At 58.0% G+C, this 15,126-nt stretch overlaps 1 protein-coding gene across 1 annotated transcript in view; it reads right to left on the bottom strand.

Moving 5' to 3' along the window:
• JPH3 (junctophilin 3) overlaps positions 1–15,126 on the bottom strand; it is a 97,902-nt gene that overhangs the window by 10,084 nt on the left and 72,692 nt on the right. Inside the window, exon 3 of the mRNA XM_055232701.1 lies at positions 3,775–3,899. Coding sequence (XP_055088676.1) covers positions 3,775–3,899 — 125 coding nt within the window. The remainder of the gene's footprint in view (positions 1–3,774; positions 3,900–15,126) is intronic.

The following is a 15,126-nucleotide window of genomic DNA, read 5'->3' as shown; positions in this document are numbered from 1 at the left end:
TGGGTGGGTGGCCAGCCCTCCCAAGTCCGAGTTCCTGTCACACGGGGGTGTGGGTGGCCCACTCTGAGGTCTCAATGACTGCTTCTCTGTGGTCACTCCCCAGAAGCCGGGCTGGGCTGGTTGGGTGTCCCCCCAACAGAGCAGGGAATAGGCCAGAGAGGGTCCATGTAGAACTGCGATGACATCCATGTACCCACCTGACGCCCAGCCCCCAACACCTCTGTCTCCCCGTGAGGGTCCCATGTGGAGGGCAGCCCTGGCCCCATCAGAGGCCCCCGATCATGCGCACGGATCACCCACATTGTACCTCCTCCTTGGCCAGGATGGGACTTCCAAGGGGCCGGCATTCCTGTGCCTTAGACGCTATGGACCTAGCAGGCTGGGATCAAGGCTCCCCCTGCCCCCCGATGGCACCCTGGCCTTTCCCTCAAGGCCATCCACCCACTGCTGCCGAGATCAGGCCTGGCTGGCCCAGCAGACCCCACCCTAGAGGGGCCCCGACTCCCAGCACGACCAGCAGGAGGGCACCCTCAGCAAAAATGAGCTCTTCAGCAGGGAACGTTCCTAGAAGCCTCGTGGTGAAGATGCAGGGCGGGTCCTGGTGAAGTCCCTGCAGCTCCGTTCCTGTGCCTTCCAGCCGCCTGCGTCCTGCAGCCTCCGACGCTCAGTCCTCCTGCCTCTGGGGCGGGGGCGGATGTCACTAGGAGTGGCCTGGGCACTGGACACTGCGTGGCCAGGCTCTTTCGTGGTCCTGCCTTCACATGGCCTTGGGCAGAACCCTGACCGTCAGAGTTCTCAGGCTGGGAGGCTGCCAGGGATCTCCCAGACAGGCCGCAAGAGGCTGGAGCCAGCCACTGTCTGCAGCTGAAGCTCTGGATAGTTTGCTTCTAGAAGCCAGCATGGCCCAGGCTTTACAGCCAGGCCTTGTTTTAAATCTCGATTCACCATGTCCGGCCTGAGCGCTCCGGCAAGCCTGTTCCCCTCTTGGAGGCTCTGTTCTATCATCTGTCATTGGTGACCTCAGCTCCTGACTGTGAGGACAACTGAGGAAGGACCTGGCCAGCTTCCCCTGGCCTCACCACTCCCCAGCAGCCAAGAAGGCTCCCGGTGCCCGGTCTGGGAACACTGATCCTGAACGCATCCAAGGTGGAAACAAGAAACGCTTGGATCAAATCTCACACCAGTCCCAGCGCTTGTAAAACACACCCGTTCTGAACGCTCCCCTCCGGGGAAGACGCTGCCCAGAGAAGGCCCCAGGGCGTCACCCAAAGACGGGGCAGATCGGACCGAGGCGCTCACAGTGAATCAGGCTCTAAGGCGCAGCAGCTGGAGGTGAGGACAACTCACCCAGAGCCTCGAGGACTGGGCTCCCACCAGTGAGGCAGCAGCGGCCCCGTCTCTCCATCACAGTGGCCCCCGCAGGGGCCCACATCTGTATCATGAAGACAAGAACTGTCTGAGGAGGCAGCTTCAGGACTTAAAAGGTCAGCCCCTCCTGCAGGGACCCGAGCCCTCCAGGGAGCATCTCTGACTCCAGGACTGAGCCCTCCAGGCAGCATCTCTGACTCCAGGACTGAGCCCTCCAGGAAGCATCTCTGACTCCAGGACAGGGCCCTCCAGGAAGCATCTCCTCCGACTCCAGGACTGAGCCCTCCAGGAAGCATCTCTGACTCCAGGACTGAGCCCTCCGGGAAGCATCTCTGACTCCAGGACTGAGCCCTCCAGGAAGCATCTCTGACTCCAGGACTGAGCCCTCCAGGAAGCATCTCTGACTCCAGGACTGAGCCCTCCGGGAAGCATCTCTGACTCCAGGACTGAGCCCTCTGGGAAGCATCTCTAACTCCAAAGTCTTAATTGGAATTTTCAGGGTGGGGGAGCCTGCACCCATTTCTTGGGACTGGAGCAGTAAAGCGCCACGCGGGGGCGGGGGTAGACACACCCGAAAGGCATCCTCACGTTTCTGGAAGTCGGAAGCCGTGATCCAGGTGTCGAGAATGCTGCTTCCTTCCAGGGTCTCCGCTCCAGCCACCCTCCAGCCGCGGTGGCTCCAGTGATCTCTGACATCACTCCATCCGCCCCTGTCTCCTCCTCTTCCGCCTCTTCTAAGGACAGTGCGCGGATCTAGGACTCACCCCAATCCAGGCTGATCTTGTCTCAAAGTCTGTTCCATAATGACACCTGCACAGACCCTCTTCCCAAATAAGTCACATTGGGAGCTTCCGGTGGACGCATCTCTTGGGGATTTGGCACAGGATGGAGGCTTCAACGTTCCCTGTCTGGTCCCCTTCCTTTCACACATGGAACTGAGGCTCTGAGAGGAAAGAAAACAGGCCGCAGGCAGGGCTGGAGCTGAGGCGACCATGGGCCAGGGTTGGTACGTGGAATCCCATCCTGTCCTACATGCATTCCGCGTGGAGTGGCCCAGCCAGGGTTCCGGCAGGTGCCCCCGATGGCAATGGCATCCCCGTTCCATTCGTCCATCCCGCGGCACCGCGCCCACTCCCCACATGCACGTGCACGCTACACGTGTGCCCCCAAGTGTGTGCCCCACCGCCTCCCAGCCCAGGCAGCTGGTCATAGGCAAGGCAAGTAGGGGCCCCAGGGAGAAGGAAAGTCAGGGCCTGAGGGCGAGACCATGGGGGATGCCACTGACCACAGGGGCACTTGGCCCGCGTGTCTGCAGGGGCCAGGAGAGTGGAGGGGACGCAGTGGAATAGAAGCTGCCCAAGGCAGTGGGGGTGCGGGGGCTCGTCCTCCTGACCTCCAGGCTGCAGCCGCAGGCTCTGCAGGGCCTGGCAGTCGCCTGGTGAAGGCAAGGCCTTGGAGTGGTGACGGACGGTCACCTCTAGAGATGAGGTGGTCTCGCGTTCCAGTCAGGTGAGCGCCTAGCCCAGCAGCCCCCAGGCCGGGCTCCTCATCCTGTCCTGGTGGCCAGAGTAGCAGGCGCTGCAAGCAAGTTCAAGGCTGTGGTGTCAGGGTGCGGACCTCCAGCGTGCAGAGCCTAATCCGAATGCCTCTCACTGGTCAGAGCTCGGGTTGAGGGGGCGTGATCCTAACCCCATTCTCTGGGGCCTGCTGGTGCAGAGGAATCTTCCAGGTGAGGTAGGAGATGGGAGGCAGCTGGCCATGACCTCTCCGCCACCCACCCCACGCCCTCCACGCCCCCTCCACTGTCATTGGGCCATATCACCCATGATGTCCCCCTCGAAGGGAGGACAAGGTTCCTATATCAGGCAGCAGCTTTCAGCTCTTTCCGAGGGGCTGTGGGAGCTGCCATTTGTGACGCCGTCCAACCCAGCAGCCACTGGGTGTGTTTAACCATAAGTTAGTTCACATCAAAGGCAGATCAAGAGCCAGCACCACAGACACACCCAGCTAGTGGCTGCCACACTGGACCCAGCAGAAAGGATGGTTCCATCATCACAGAAGGTTCTAGAACAACACTGGAGGAGGGCGGGCAGCAGACAACACAGGCTGGGCAGGTAGGCATTCACCGTCAGGGACAGCCGGCAAGCGACACGTGGTGCCACAAGGACGCAGCTGTGAGAACGGGAGAAACCTGCCAAGACACATGTCCTGTGTCCCCGGGAGCCAGGCCAGGCCTCGGCACAAACAGGCACCTTCCGGGGGAGAGGCAGACACCGGGCAGGCGAGCAGCTGGGGCCGAGCCCATCTAAGCCTGCCTGCCCCGGAGGACACATCTACTGCCAGGACTGCCCAGCCATCCACACACCCCCTCCCCACGATGCCAGTATCAGGCCGGGCGAGACTCACCGTTTTCCCGGTGCTGGAAGGAAGGGGAGAACTCTTTGGCAGTGATCCTGGCGATCCGCGCCTCCTCCTGGGCTTTCTGAGCCGCTGTGAGGGCTGCCTCGGCCTTTGCCCGAGAGTGGGAGGTCCTGCGGGAGACAGGGAGGAGTGTGAGGGGGGCAGGAGGCACAGGTGACATGGGTCTGGGTCAAGGTCCTCCGCCAACCCGCCAACAACGGGCTGGGCTAAGACAAGATGCTGGCGTCCCGTGTTTACCCTCAGACTTCTGGATCTTGTTCGTTCATTCGTTCGTTCGTTCGTTCATTGATTCATTCATTCATTCATTCAATAAACATCACTGAGCACCAACCAACCAGGCCCAGGACATGCTTGAAAACACCTCTGGGCAGGGCGTGGTGGCTCACGCCTGTAATCCCAGCACTTTTGGAGGCCAAGGCAGGAAGATCGCTTGAGCTCAGGCGTTCACGACCAGCCGGGGCAACACAGCAAAACCCGGTCTCTACCAAAAATACAAAATTAGCTGGGTGTGATGGCACGCATCTGTAGTCCCAGCTACTTGGGAGACTGAGGCAGGAGGATTGCTTGAACCTGGGAGGTGGAGATTGCAGTGAGCTGAGATCACGTCACTGCACTCCAGCCTGGGTAACAGAGCAAGACTCTGTCTCAAGGGAAAAAAAAAGGGGGGGCTGGGCGCGGTGGCTCACGTCTGTAATCCCAACACTTTGGGAGGCTGAGGTGGGAGATCACAAGGTCAGGAGTTCAAGACCAGCCTGAACAACATGGTGAAACTCCGACTCTACTAAAAATTACAAAAATTAGCCAGGCGTTGTGGCACGTGCCTGTAATCCCAGCTACTCAGGAGGCTGAGGAAGGAGAATTGCTTGAACCCGGGAGGTGGAAGTTGCAGTGAGCGGAGATCACGCCATCGCACTCCAGCCTGGGCGACAGAGCAAGACTCCATCTCAAAAAAAAAAAAAAAAGTTTCTGTTCTTATTATCAACAAACATCAGCACGTGCACAGAAAGAGTCCAAGCCCGGACAACCCACCCCGCAGGGCGGACACGGTGCCGGGCCGCTGTGTGTGTGTGTGTGTGTGTGTGTGCGCGCGCGCGCGCACTTCCCGGTGCCGGGCCGCTGTGCTGCGTGTGTCTGTGCTTCCTGCCACTGCCCCGGTGCAGGTCGCGGGACCACTTCCCTGCCCAGTAATCCCAGCAACTCTGACTTGGGACCCCAGGGCTTGGGCAGGTGGGCAGTTCCCTCACCCAGCCGAAAGATGATGCCGACACCCATGTGTGGCACGAAGGAGACACCGTACCTGTGGGCGGCTGCGCACATCACCCCTCTGACCTCTCCCTGACTGTGTCTCTCCCTCTGCTGAGTCCTGCAGGGGACCTGCCGGCCCTTGGTAAAACAAGGGACTAGATGGACGTCCCAAAGGCAGAACGTGGGGCTCTGTGGATCTCAGCGGCCTGGGGCTTGCGTTTCTTCCTACCTGGTGTGCTGGCTCCAGAGGGGCCTGCCAGTGGCCGTGGGCACCACTTCCCCAACATTGAGGAAACTGAGGCACAATGACCAATTCCCCCATGACCAACACCCCCTACGAGCAGACTCCCTGGGAGGCCTCCTGCTCACAGTTCCTGACTTAGCCTGTTCGGGCTGGAACAAAGCACCGCAGCTTGGGCAGCTCAACAGCAGACATTGCTTTCCCCCAGTTCCGGTGGCTGGAAGTCCAAGATCGAGGTGCCAGCAGATTTGGTGTCTGCAGAGGACCCACTTTCTGGCTCCTGGACAGCACCTTCCTGCTGGTTCCTCACATGGTAGAAGGGGCGAGGGTGCTCTCTGAAGCCTCTTTCATCAGGGCACTAAGCCCCACTACGAGGCTCCGTCCTCAGCCCCATCACCTCCCAAAGGCCCCACATCCTAGCACCATCGCCCTGGGGGTGAGGATTAACACATGCACCTGGGCGGCGCAAACACCTTCTACGCAGACTGACCCCCCATCTCTGCCATACCTGTCACTCCAAGTCCACGGGCTAAGCCTGAAAACCACACACTGTTCATGAAAGATGGCTTTCTTTTTTCAAGATTCCACTGTGCTAACTAGGAACAATTTTACTAGAAGAAAATAAACCTATGACATTGACATACAGAGAGTAATATAACCCACAGCCAAGAACACGTGTCCAGGAAATGAAGCAAGCTGCTGGGAATGCCCCACCAGGGCTCCAAGAGCCAGAGAGTGCCCCAAACACTGGCCCACAGAGCACACCCCCTGTCTTGTGCTCCGATCCCAGGCCTTTGGGTGGTCTGTGCATCCCCTGAAACCGTACTCAAAGTTTTCTGCATGATGCCCCCCAACAAGCAGAGGGTCCACAGCTTTCATCAGATTCCAGGAGGATTTGCAATGCCCCAAAACTAAAGATGCGCGGTCTGAACACAGCTAGCCCTGGACAGAGAATCCGAGGCTCAGCCATGCTGCAGCACCCAGGACAGCGCATCCCAGCTCCTGCCCCAGAATCAGCCCAGGACCCAAAGGAAAGCAGGCTCCGAACTCCCCGGAAGCCAAGGAAAGTAAGAAAACATCTCCTGCCCCAGGGACACCTTCCAGAACTATCATGACCACATGCACCCGACCCTCCAGAACTATCATCACTGCATGCACCTAACTCCGGCAATGGGTGATATTTCGTCAACGTCTCTCCCACTCCCGTAAGCTCCCGGAGAGGACAGGGTCTTGCACCTCCCCGGCTGTTCAGACCTCGACCGCAATGCCCGCCCCCCACCACACGCAGCACGAGGGACCAAATGGTAAACTCCCCAGAGGGGCCCCTATTTGGTTCCCACATCTTTGCTTAGTAAAAATACCACCAACATTAACTCACCAACATCATACGTGTATTTACATATATATGTTCACACATATATAAAAAGACGATGTGGTGCCAACACTAAAATAAAACCAATCCAGACAAGCGCATCTCACGAAGGAGGAGACCCAAACGCACTGCAGCGGTCTCGGCCTGGCACCCAGTTCTCCAAGGGCCAATGGCTTCTGATGCCTGTGGCTCCTACCTGTGCAGGGTCAGGCCACGGTGACACAGGCAGGGAGGGCATCTGAGCTCACCTGGGGCCCCCCCACACCTGCACCGTGGCTCCGTAGCACCTCCACCTGGTCGTGTCACAGATCCCGCCTTTCTTGCAACCTTCCCCGGGGGAACAGGTCGCTATTTTGCCCCGCCTGGCCCTGCACGGGAGGCTCCCATGAGCCGCTCTGACTCACAGGCAAGTGGCAAGAAAAGGCACGGTTCCTGGGCCACTGCTGACCATAGGCCGGCCAGCCAGATGCCTGGGCTCCTCCAACCTGGGAGTGGAGTGGATGCCGGCAGGATTCGCTGCCCAGGCCACCCCTACTGTGGACAGTACCGAGGACAGAGATGTAGCTGACGGAAGACGAGGCCACAGACACACATGATGGAGGGGCAGGTGAGGCCTGCGGTGACTCCTGGTTCTACCCTCAGCACCTGCACTGGATTAAATCGTGTCCCCCCCCAAATATTCGTTCATCCTGGACCTGGGAATATGACTTTATTTGGGAAACAGGGTCTTTGTAAGATGGGATAAAACCCAGACAGCCTGACCCACCCCCGGGGTGTCTGATTCCCCAGGTCTGGGTGGGGTCTGGGAATCTGCACTTTTATCTCCCAGGTGAGGTGGTGGCCCCCACTGGTGCAGGGACCTTGCTTGGAGAAACACCAAAAGGGCGAACTCCAGAGTTCTCAGCCTGTACCTTGCCCGGCAGCCCCCTCTCCTGCTGGATGGCCGCTCTGCTAGAAGCCAACTTCCCATCCCCGCCGTCCTCCCGCCACGTCCACTCACCCACACATCAGGGGAACTGGCCCAGCCACATGCTCGCAGCATGCAGCCCTCCTCCTCCTCCTCAACTCCAGACCTGAGGGCTCCTGCCCCGCCAGCACCACTCCCACTGTGCTCCACTCTCCCAGCCTGCCGGAGGAGGGGCGCGATCCTGCAGCCTACATCCCCACAGTGGGGTCCCCGCCCCCCACACCCTGGCTCAGATCAGAACGCGGTATTCCCCACCGCTGATGGCTCCTAGTTCAGTGACAGCTCCTTGGCTCAGGTTCACTGGAAGATGCAAGTCCCAGAGCCTCCATCTCAGGTCCTCACAGCACACGGCCCCTGCGTTCCCAGCTGCCACCTGTGCTGATGACCCAGGTGCCACAACAGGCCTGGGGCTTCTCCTTGAACCCCTCCCATCCACCCTGCGTTTATCCGACACTGTTGGGCCCTCACCATGCCGGCTGGTGCCCCAGGGGCTCCTGCGAGCACAGAAGCGTGCTGAGAAGATGGGGTGCACCGGGGGCTGCAGGGAGCCAAAGGCTGACCAGGACATTCTCGAGGGAGGAGGCTTGCACTGTGTGGACAGAGGTCACCAAGAGGTGCCCCCGTCTTGCAGCATCACCCCCAGGCTGGGGAGAGCCGGAGGGCCAGGTGAGCAGGGCAGCCAGGTAAGCACTACTGTGAAGTCACGGAGTGCTTCCTCAAAGAGAGGGCATCTAAGCTGAGCTGATGGGGAGCCAAGAGGTCAGGAGGCGGCTTCTGATTAGGTCTGGAGGCACTGCTCACCCCTCACTGGCCCTGACCCACTCCCCTCCAGCAGGAAAGCCTTCCCCGCCGGGGGTCAGGGGTCTTCCACACATCTCAGGTGATAGCTGGCCCTGAGTGAAAGCCCCTAGCTTTCCACAGGGCCCGTTCCACACCGGTGACGACCCTGGTGCAGGCACGGCAGTGAGCATCACTCCTCACTGACAAACGAGGAGACGAACACACAAAGCCTCCACCTTGGCAGCCCGGGTGGTTCCGAGCCCCACAGGGGTCTCACGGCTGTGGGATGGTGGCTCTGGCCCTGCCCACGTCCCCATCTTTGGGTGTCCAGAGGGTCAGCTCGATGCAGCGTGGACCTTCCCTTCCAAGTTGAACTGACCCGAGCCTCCGAGCCCATCCCAGGGCTGGGGCAGGATTTCCCCGGACAATCGGGCTCCCTCTTCTCACCAAGCCACGAGACCACTGGCTGGCCAGGGCCCACAGGAGCCTAGACACCCGCCCGCAGGTCACTGGAGCACCTGAAATCTCCACGGGCCCTTTCCGACTCAGATGCAGCCAGGTGGATCCCAGGTGGGTCCCAGGCCCGAGTGCCACCCTCCATCGCAGTGATCCCAGATGCGTCTCAGAGAGCCCGTGACCCTGATGGATTCTGTCTCATCTTGACAGCACACGGGCGGTCACGGTGACATTTCTCCTGGGGCCGGGCATAAGGCTGACGCAGCCCAGTGCACCAGGCCCCTCATCTCTGGGTAGCAGGTACCAGCCCGGTAAGGCTTGGTCTGTCTAGGTGCTCAGGGCACGCGTCTCCCGCAGTGGTCACCCGCATGACCACACACTGGGTGACCTAAACCACAGAAACGTTTCTTCTCGCGGTTCTGGAGGCTGGAGGTTCCACCCAGCGTCAACAGGGCCGTGCTCCCTCCCAACGTTCAGGGGGAGGCTCCTTCCAGTCTCTCCCAGCTTCTGGGGGCTCCTGGCGTGGCTTGTAGCTGCCTTACTCCCATCCCTACCTCTGTCGCCACACGCCCTCTTCCCTTCTCAGAACACCCGGATAATCCAGGATGGCGTCATCCTGAGATCCTTGACTCAATTTCATCTGTGAAGATCCACGCCAGCCTCTCCCCGCCCAGCCCTGCCATCCTCCCTCCCTACGTGTTTATCTACCCCAGGTACCCCAAGCAGCCGTGCAACAGGGAGGCATGGATCTGGAGAGAAGGTTCCGGCAGGCCAGGGGGACCCAGCACGGGTGACTGGGGTGCAGACAGCCCCTGGTGGCCAGCCGCATGGAGACTGTGAGCCCAGGGGGAGGGGCGCTCTGTTGATTCCAGAAGGGTCCGAGGGGCCAGAGAGCTGGGAAGACCGTGGCCGTGGGAGACTCTGTGGAGGCCACCGCCTCATCCAAGAGATGACAACAGTCTGGGGTGGTTCAGGGTGAAGTGTAAGAGCCAGGGGGCTTCCCTGGCAGCGTTTCGAGAAACCCCCACCTCCTGTAGCCGGGGCAGAGGGAGGGCAGGACCCAGAAGGCTGGACTCAGCAGGCAGCGTCCCGTGCCGAGGCCAGAGCCAGACAGGAAAGAACAGGACTGGAGACTCCGGGTGAAGGAACCGGGGCAGACAGGGCTGAGGGCCTGACCTTCCCTCTGGGGCCTGCAGCAGGGACTTATGCCCCCTGGGCAGAGACCAAGCAGCCTTTCCTGCTGGAAGACCCCTGCAGAGACCTCCCCAATTGAGGCCTCCCAGGATCTCCCCAGCACCGGCCTGGACCAAAGTCAGTGCCTGCCCCAGGAGGAGCCACCACAGGGGTAAAGGCCGAGGGCAGGGCAGCCAGGCAGGCAAGGCCATCCGCATCTCCTGATGAGGAAGGATCTGGAGACCGGGGAGCATCCCGGAGTGAGGAGTAGGCTCTGACGCCCCAGCAGCCTTTGCTTCCTGATCCTCTTTGTGTCTCTTTCCCTGAGGGCAGGAAGGTGGCTTCCCAGGTAGGAAATGAACGCTCTGCTGACGCCTGGCCTCGAATCTCACACTTCCTGCCTGTCTTCCTCAGGCTGCACACAGCCTGGGCCAAAGGGGCACTGAGGGGCCCTGTGGCCCCATTCGCCACCAACTGACACCCACCACAAGGGCGCTGCTTTCTGGCTGTGCCCCTCCAGATTCTTAAAGGGATGCATATCTGGGGTGTTTCCACATCCTGTGCCCTCCTCTGCTGATCAACGCGGGCGCTCAGGAAGCTACACAACACCGCAGAGGCCGTCTCGGCACAGGAGCTCCGGACCCTGCGGGGCCCTCAATGCTCGCGAAAGGCTGGTCTCACGGAATCGGCGGTCATGCAGGACTCTGGCCCTTCTGCCCCTGGAGGAACTCTTTTCAGGTCGCCTTTGTCCTTTCCACCTGGCTCACTCCCCTCTCCGCGGGGGCACCTCTCCCTGGAGCTTCTGAGTACCCTGAGTTGAGATGGGTCCTGAAGCCCGGCCCCAGTGCAGACACTCTCTGCGGGTCCTCCTGGCTGTGAGCAGGGGCCTCGGGGGACCAGGCGTCCGCAGGGCAGAGCCCATCACGGTAGTTCCCTCAGAGAGACGCTGGCGGATGAGAGCCAGGGTTCAGGGAGAAGCAAATGCACACCGACTCCCCTCTGTGCACATGCCTGCCCTCCCCACGCGGCTGGCTGCTACACTCTTTTCATGCATTATTAATGCCTGCAGCCTGAGACGAACATGTCTCAATAATGATCAATACGCAGGAATCAGATGAAGCATGGGGCGTCATGGACGAGAACTCAGCATGTGCGTCCCAGAAAAGCCCTCATCCACTCGGCTCCCACCGATGAGGCTGAGAGCCGACAAGTCAGCCTTCGGCTTTGGTAGGAATCATAACAACATTTACTGCTCCTCCTAGGCCGTGTACTGAGTGTCACGGGGCTGCAGGAGACGGCCCCGCAGCCCCTCTGCGGAGCGCTTGTGGGCAGCCTGGCAGTGCTCTGACCCTCCGCACGCATTTGCCATTTCACTCTCCTCCAGCTCCACGAGGAACGTAAGACCCCCATTTTGCAGATGAGAAAATTCAAGGCCAGACTTGAGCTACTCACCTGGGGCCCTGGGGAAGCGGCGTCAAGAGTCCAGACCACACTGGACAGGTCAGGACACCACACCCATGTGTACGTCCTTTAAAAAGCCTGGCTTTGAGTTTTCTTGCACTGAGTCCCCAGCCTTTGGGGCACCGGCTGGCCAGCCTTGGTGTGGTCAGTGCCCCGGCGTCTCCCAGGGAGGCATTTTATATAATGGACAGAAGGACTGCAGGCACATGCCACAGTGCCTGGCTAATATTTGCATTTTTTGTAGAACAGGGATCTCACTATGTTACAGCCCAGCTGGTCTCAGTGGACCCTCCCACTTCAGCCTCCCCAAATGCTGGGTTTATAAGCATGAGTCACTGCACCTGGACTTCTTTTTGTTGTTTTGTTTTGAGACGGAGTCTCACTCTGTCACCCAGGCTAGAGTGCAGTGGTGCGATCTCGGCTCACTGCAACCTCCACCTCCCGGGTTCAAGCAATTCTCCTGCCTCAGCCTCCCAAGTAGCTGGGATTCCAGGTGTCCCCCACCATGGCTAATTTTTTTTTTTTTTTTTTTTTTTTTTTTTTTTTTTTTTTTTTTTTTTTTAGTAGAGACAGGGTTTCACCGTCTTGGCCAGGCTGGTCTCAAACTCCTGACCTCATGATCCACCTGCCTCGGCCTCCCAAAGTGCTGGAATTACAGGTGTGAGCCACCGCGCCCGGCCCAGCCTTACATTTTTAAAGGGGAGTGACATCATTGAACAGAAACAGACTCTGCCTGGGGTCCTTCTTGAGGCTTCTCAGGTGGTCTCAGAAGGTCCTCCGGACTCAGGCTATGTGTCTGTGTATATATATGTGTGTGTGTGTGTGTGGGTGTATATATATATATACGTGTGTGTGTGTGTGTGTGTGTGTATATGTGTGTGTTTGTGTGTGATGGAGTCTGGCTGTCTTGTCCACGCTGGAGTGCAGTGGCACGATCTCGGCTCACTGCAACCTCTTTCTCACAGGTTCAAGAAATTCTCCTTCCTCAGCCTCCCAAGTAGCTGGGACTACAGGTATGGGCCACCAAGCCCGGCTAATTTTTCTAATTTTAGTAGAGACGGGGTTTTGTCATGTTGGCCAGGCTGGTCTCAAAACCCTCAGGTGATCCAACCGCCTCAGCCTCCCAAAGTGCTGGGATTACAGATGTGAGCCACCGTGCCTGGCTGGTTTATAGTCTTATTTTTTAGAGACGGGGGCCTCCCTTTGTCACCCAGGCTGGAGTGCAGTGGCACAATCACTGCTCACCAGTCTTGAACTCCTGGGCTCAAGCAGTCCTTCCACTTCAGCCACCCAAGTAGGTAGGAAGACACTACGCCTGGCTAATTTTGTTTATTTTTGTAGAGATGGGGTCTCACTATGTTGCCCAGGCTGATTCCGAACTCATGGCCTCAAGCATTCCTCCCACCTCAGCCTCCCAAAGGGCTGGGATTACAGCGGGAGCCACCACACCCTGCCATACAAACAGGATCTTAACGTTCAGTTCCTTCGTGACTTTTCAATCCCAGGCCAAATGTCACTCCTTGGTAAAACAGTCCTGACCTCAATGCCCAACCCCACAAGCTCAGGCCTCCGGCTTTACCTCGTTTACACAATTCTGTGATTGTGGTTCATGGAGGGAGGAGCGGGTCTGCCTGGCACACACTCGTAGGTGGGTGTTCAGCTGAAAGAATGAATGAGTGAATGGGCAAGCAAGCTCTTCTGTAAGGAGCCTTCCAGCCTGGCCAGTTCCTTTGGATCTCCGCTTTCCAGACTCCCTGGACAGCGTCGTCAACTGGCGAGAATGTGTGACGGGGGCCACGCTGTCCACGTTCACCAGCTGCTTTACCTGGGGCAGGCTGCATAATAATCTCTGGGCCTCACTTTCCTCACCTGTGCAAGGGGTTTGCTAAGGAGGACCCTTGTAGAACCCCTGCAAAGATTCATTGGATGAGGTGCAGACAGCACACAGACCAGCTGTTATGCTGGATAAGATACCTGATGAGTACCTCGTGGGCGAGTTTTCTTCAGCAGCTTTATTGAGATATCATTTATTTTGTTTGTTTTTTGAGACAGAGTATTGCTCTGTCACCCAGGCTGCAGTACAGTGGCATGATCACGCCTCATTGCAACCTCTGCCTCCCAGGTTCAAACAATTCTCCTGCCTAAGCCTCCCAGGTAGCTGGGATTGCAGGTGCCCACCACACCCGGCTAATTTTTGTGTGTGTGTATATATATATTTTTTGTTCGTTTGTTTGTTTTGAGACACGGTCTCACTCTGTCGCCCAGGCTGGAGTGCAGTGACGCGATCTCAGCTCACTGCAAGCTCCGCCTCCCGGGTTCACGGCATTCTCCTGCCTCAGCCTCCTGAGTAGCTGGGACTACAGCTGCCCACCACCGTGCCCGGCTAATTTTTTGTATTTTTATACAGACGGGGTTTCACTGTGGTTTTCATCTCCTGACCTCGTGATCTGCCCGCCTAGGCCTCCCAAAGTGCTGGGATTACAGCCGTGAGCCACCGCGCCCGGCCTCATTTTTGTATTTTTAGTAGAGACGGGGTGTCGCCATGTTGCTCAGGCTGGTCTTGAACTCCTGACCTCATGTGATCCGCCTGCCTCAGCCGCCCAAAGTGCTGAGATTACAACTGTGAGCCACTGTGCCTGGCTGAGTAAATTTTTTTTTTTTTTTTTTTTGAGATGGAGTCTTGCTCTGTCACCCAAGCAGGAGTACAGTGGTGTGATCTCGGCTCACTACAAGCTCTGCCTCCCAGGTTCAAGGGATTCTGCTGCCTCAGGCACCCATGTAGCTGGGATTACAGGCACGCACCACCACGCCTGGCTAATTTTTGTATTTTTAGGAGAGACAGGGTTTCACCACGTTGGCCAGGATGATCTCAATCTCTTGACCTCGTGATGCACCCGCGTCTGCCTCCCAAAGTGCTGAGATTGCAGGCGTGAACCACCGCGCCTCGACTGAAATATCCTTTATATACCATAAATGATATATTTATATATCGTAAATGTGAAGAAGAGTCTGAAGTGACAGAGTGACTTAATGCATTTATGGATCCACTCGTTCAAAAAGATGCTGTTAAACTGAGTGTCTGCTACAAGCTAAACACACTGTTGTGTGTTAGGACACAGAGGAAAAGGCAGACACAAATACAGTCCTTGTTCTGATAGGGATTCTGGTCTCATTGAGAAGATGGCTGCTAAAAAGGTAAACACATAACAAGAGCCCATTTCCATGGCCACACGTTCTGTGAACACAGCAATTACACTCCTGCTGAGAGTATAATTCGTTGGTTTTTAGCACATTTACAGAGGCGGGTCACCACCACCGTGATCTAATTTTACAGTACTTTCGTCCCCTGCGACAGAAACCCCATATCCATCAGCTGCCCTCCCCATCCCTCCTCCCAGCTCCTGAGAACAGTCGATCTGCTTTCTTTCTGCTGTTGTTGTTTCATGGAAAACATTTCTTTCAGAAAGGAATTACAGAGCGAAGGGCCAGAAGGGCAGAGGTGCAGGCAGCCTGGACGGTGGGGTGGGAAATAGGATGGGAGTGGGTGTGTGAAAGGTGAACAAAGGGGGTCCCCTCCCCAGCCCCTCCTGGGTCAGAGGCAATGCTGGGGAACAGGGCCTGGGCAGCAGGCACCCCACACCT

This window comes from Symphalangus syndactylus, chromosome 11, assembly GCF_028878055.3.
Source record: "Symphalangus syndactylus isolate Jambi chromosome 11, NHGRI_mSymSyn1-v2.1_pri, whole genome shotgun sequence".
Classification (NCBI taxonomy): Eukaryota; Metazoa; Chordata; class Mammalia; order Primates; family Hylobatidae; genus Symphalangus; species Symphalangus syndactylus.
Note: the sequence above shows the minus strand (reverse complement) of the source record. Positions and strands in the feature narration are given on the sequence as shown.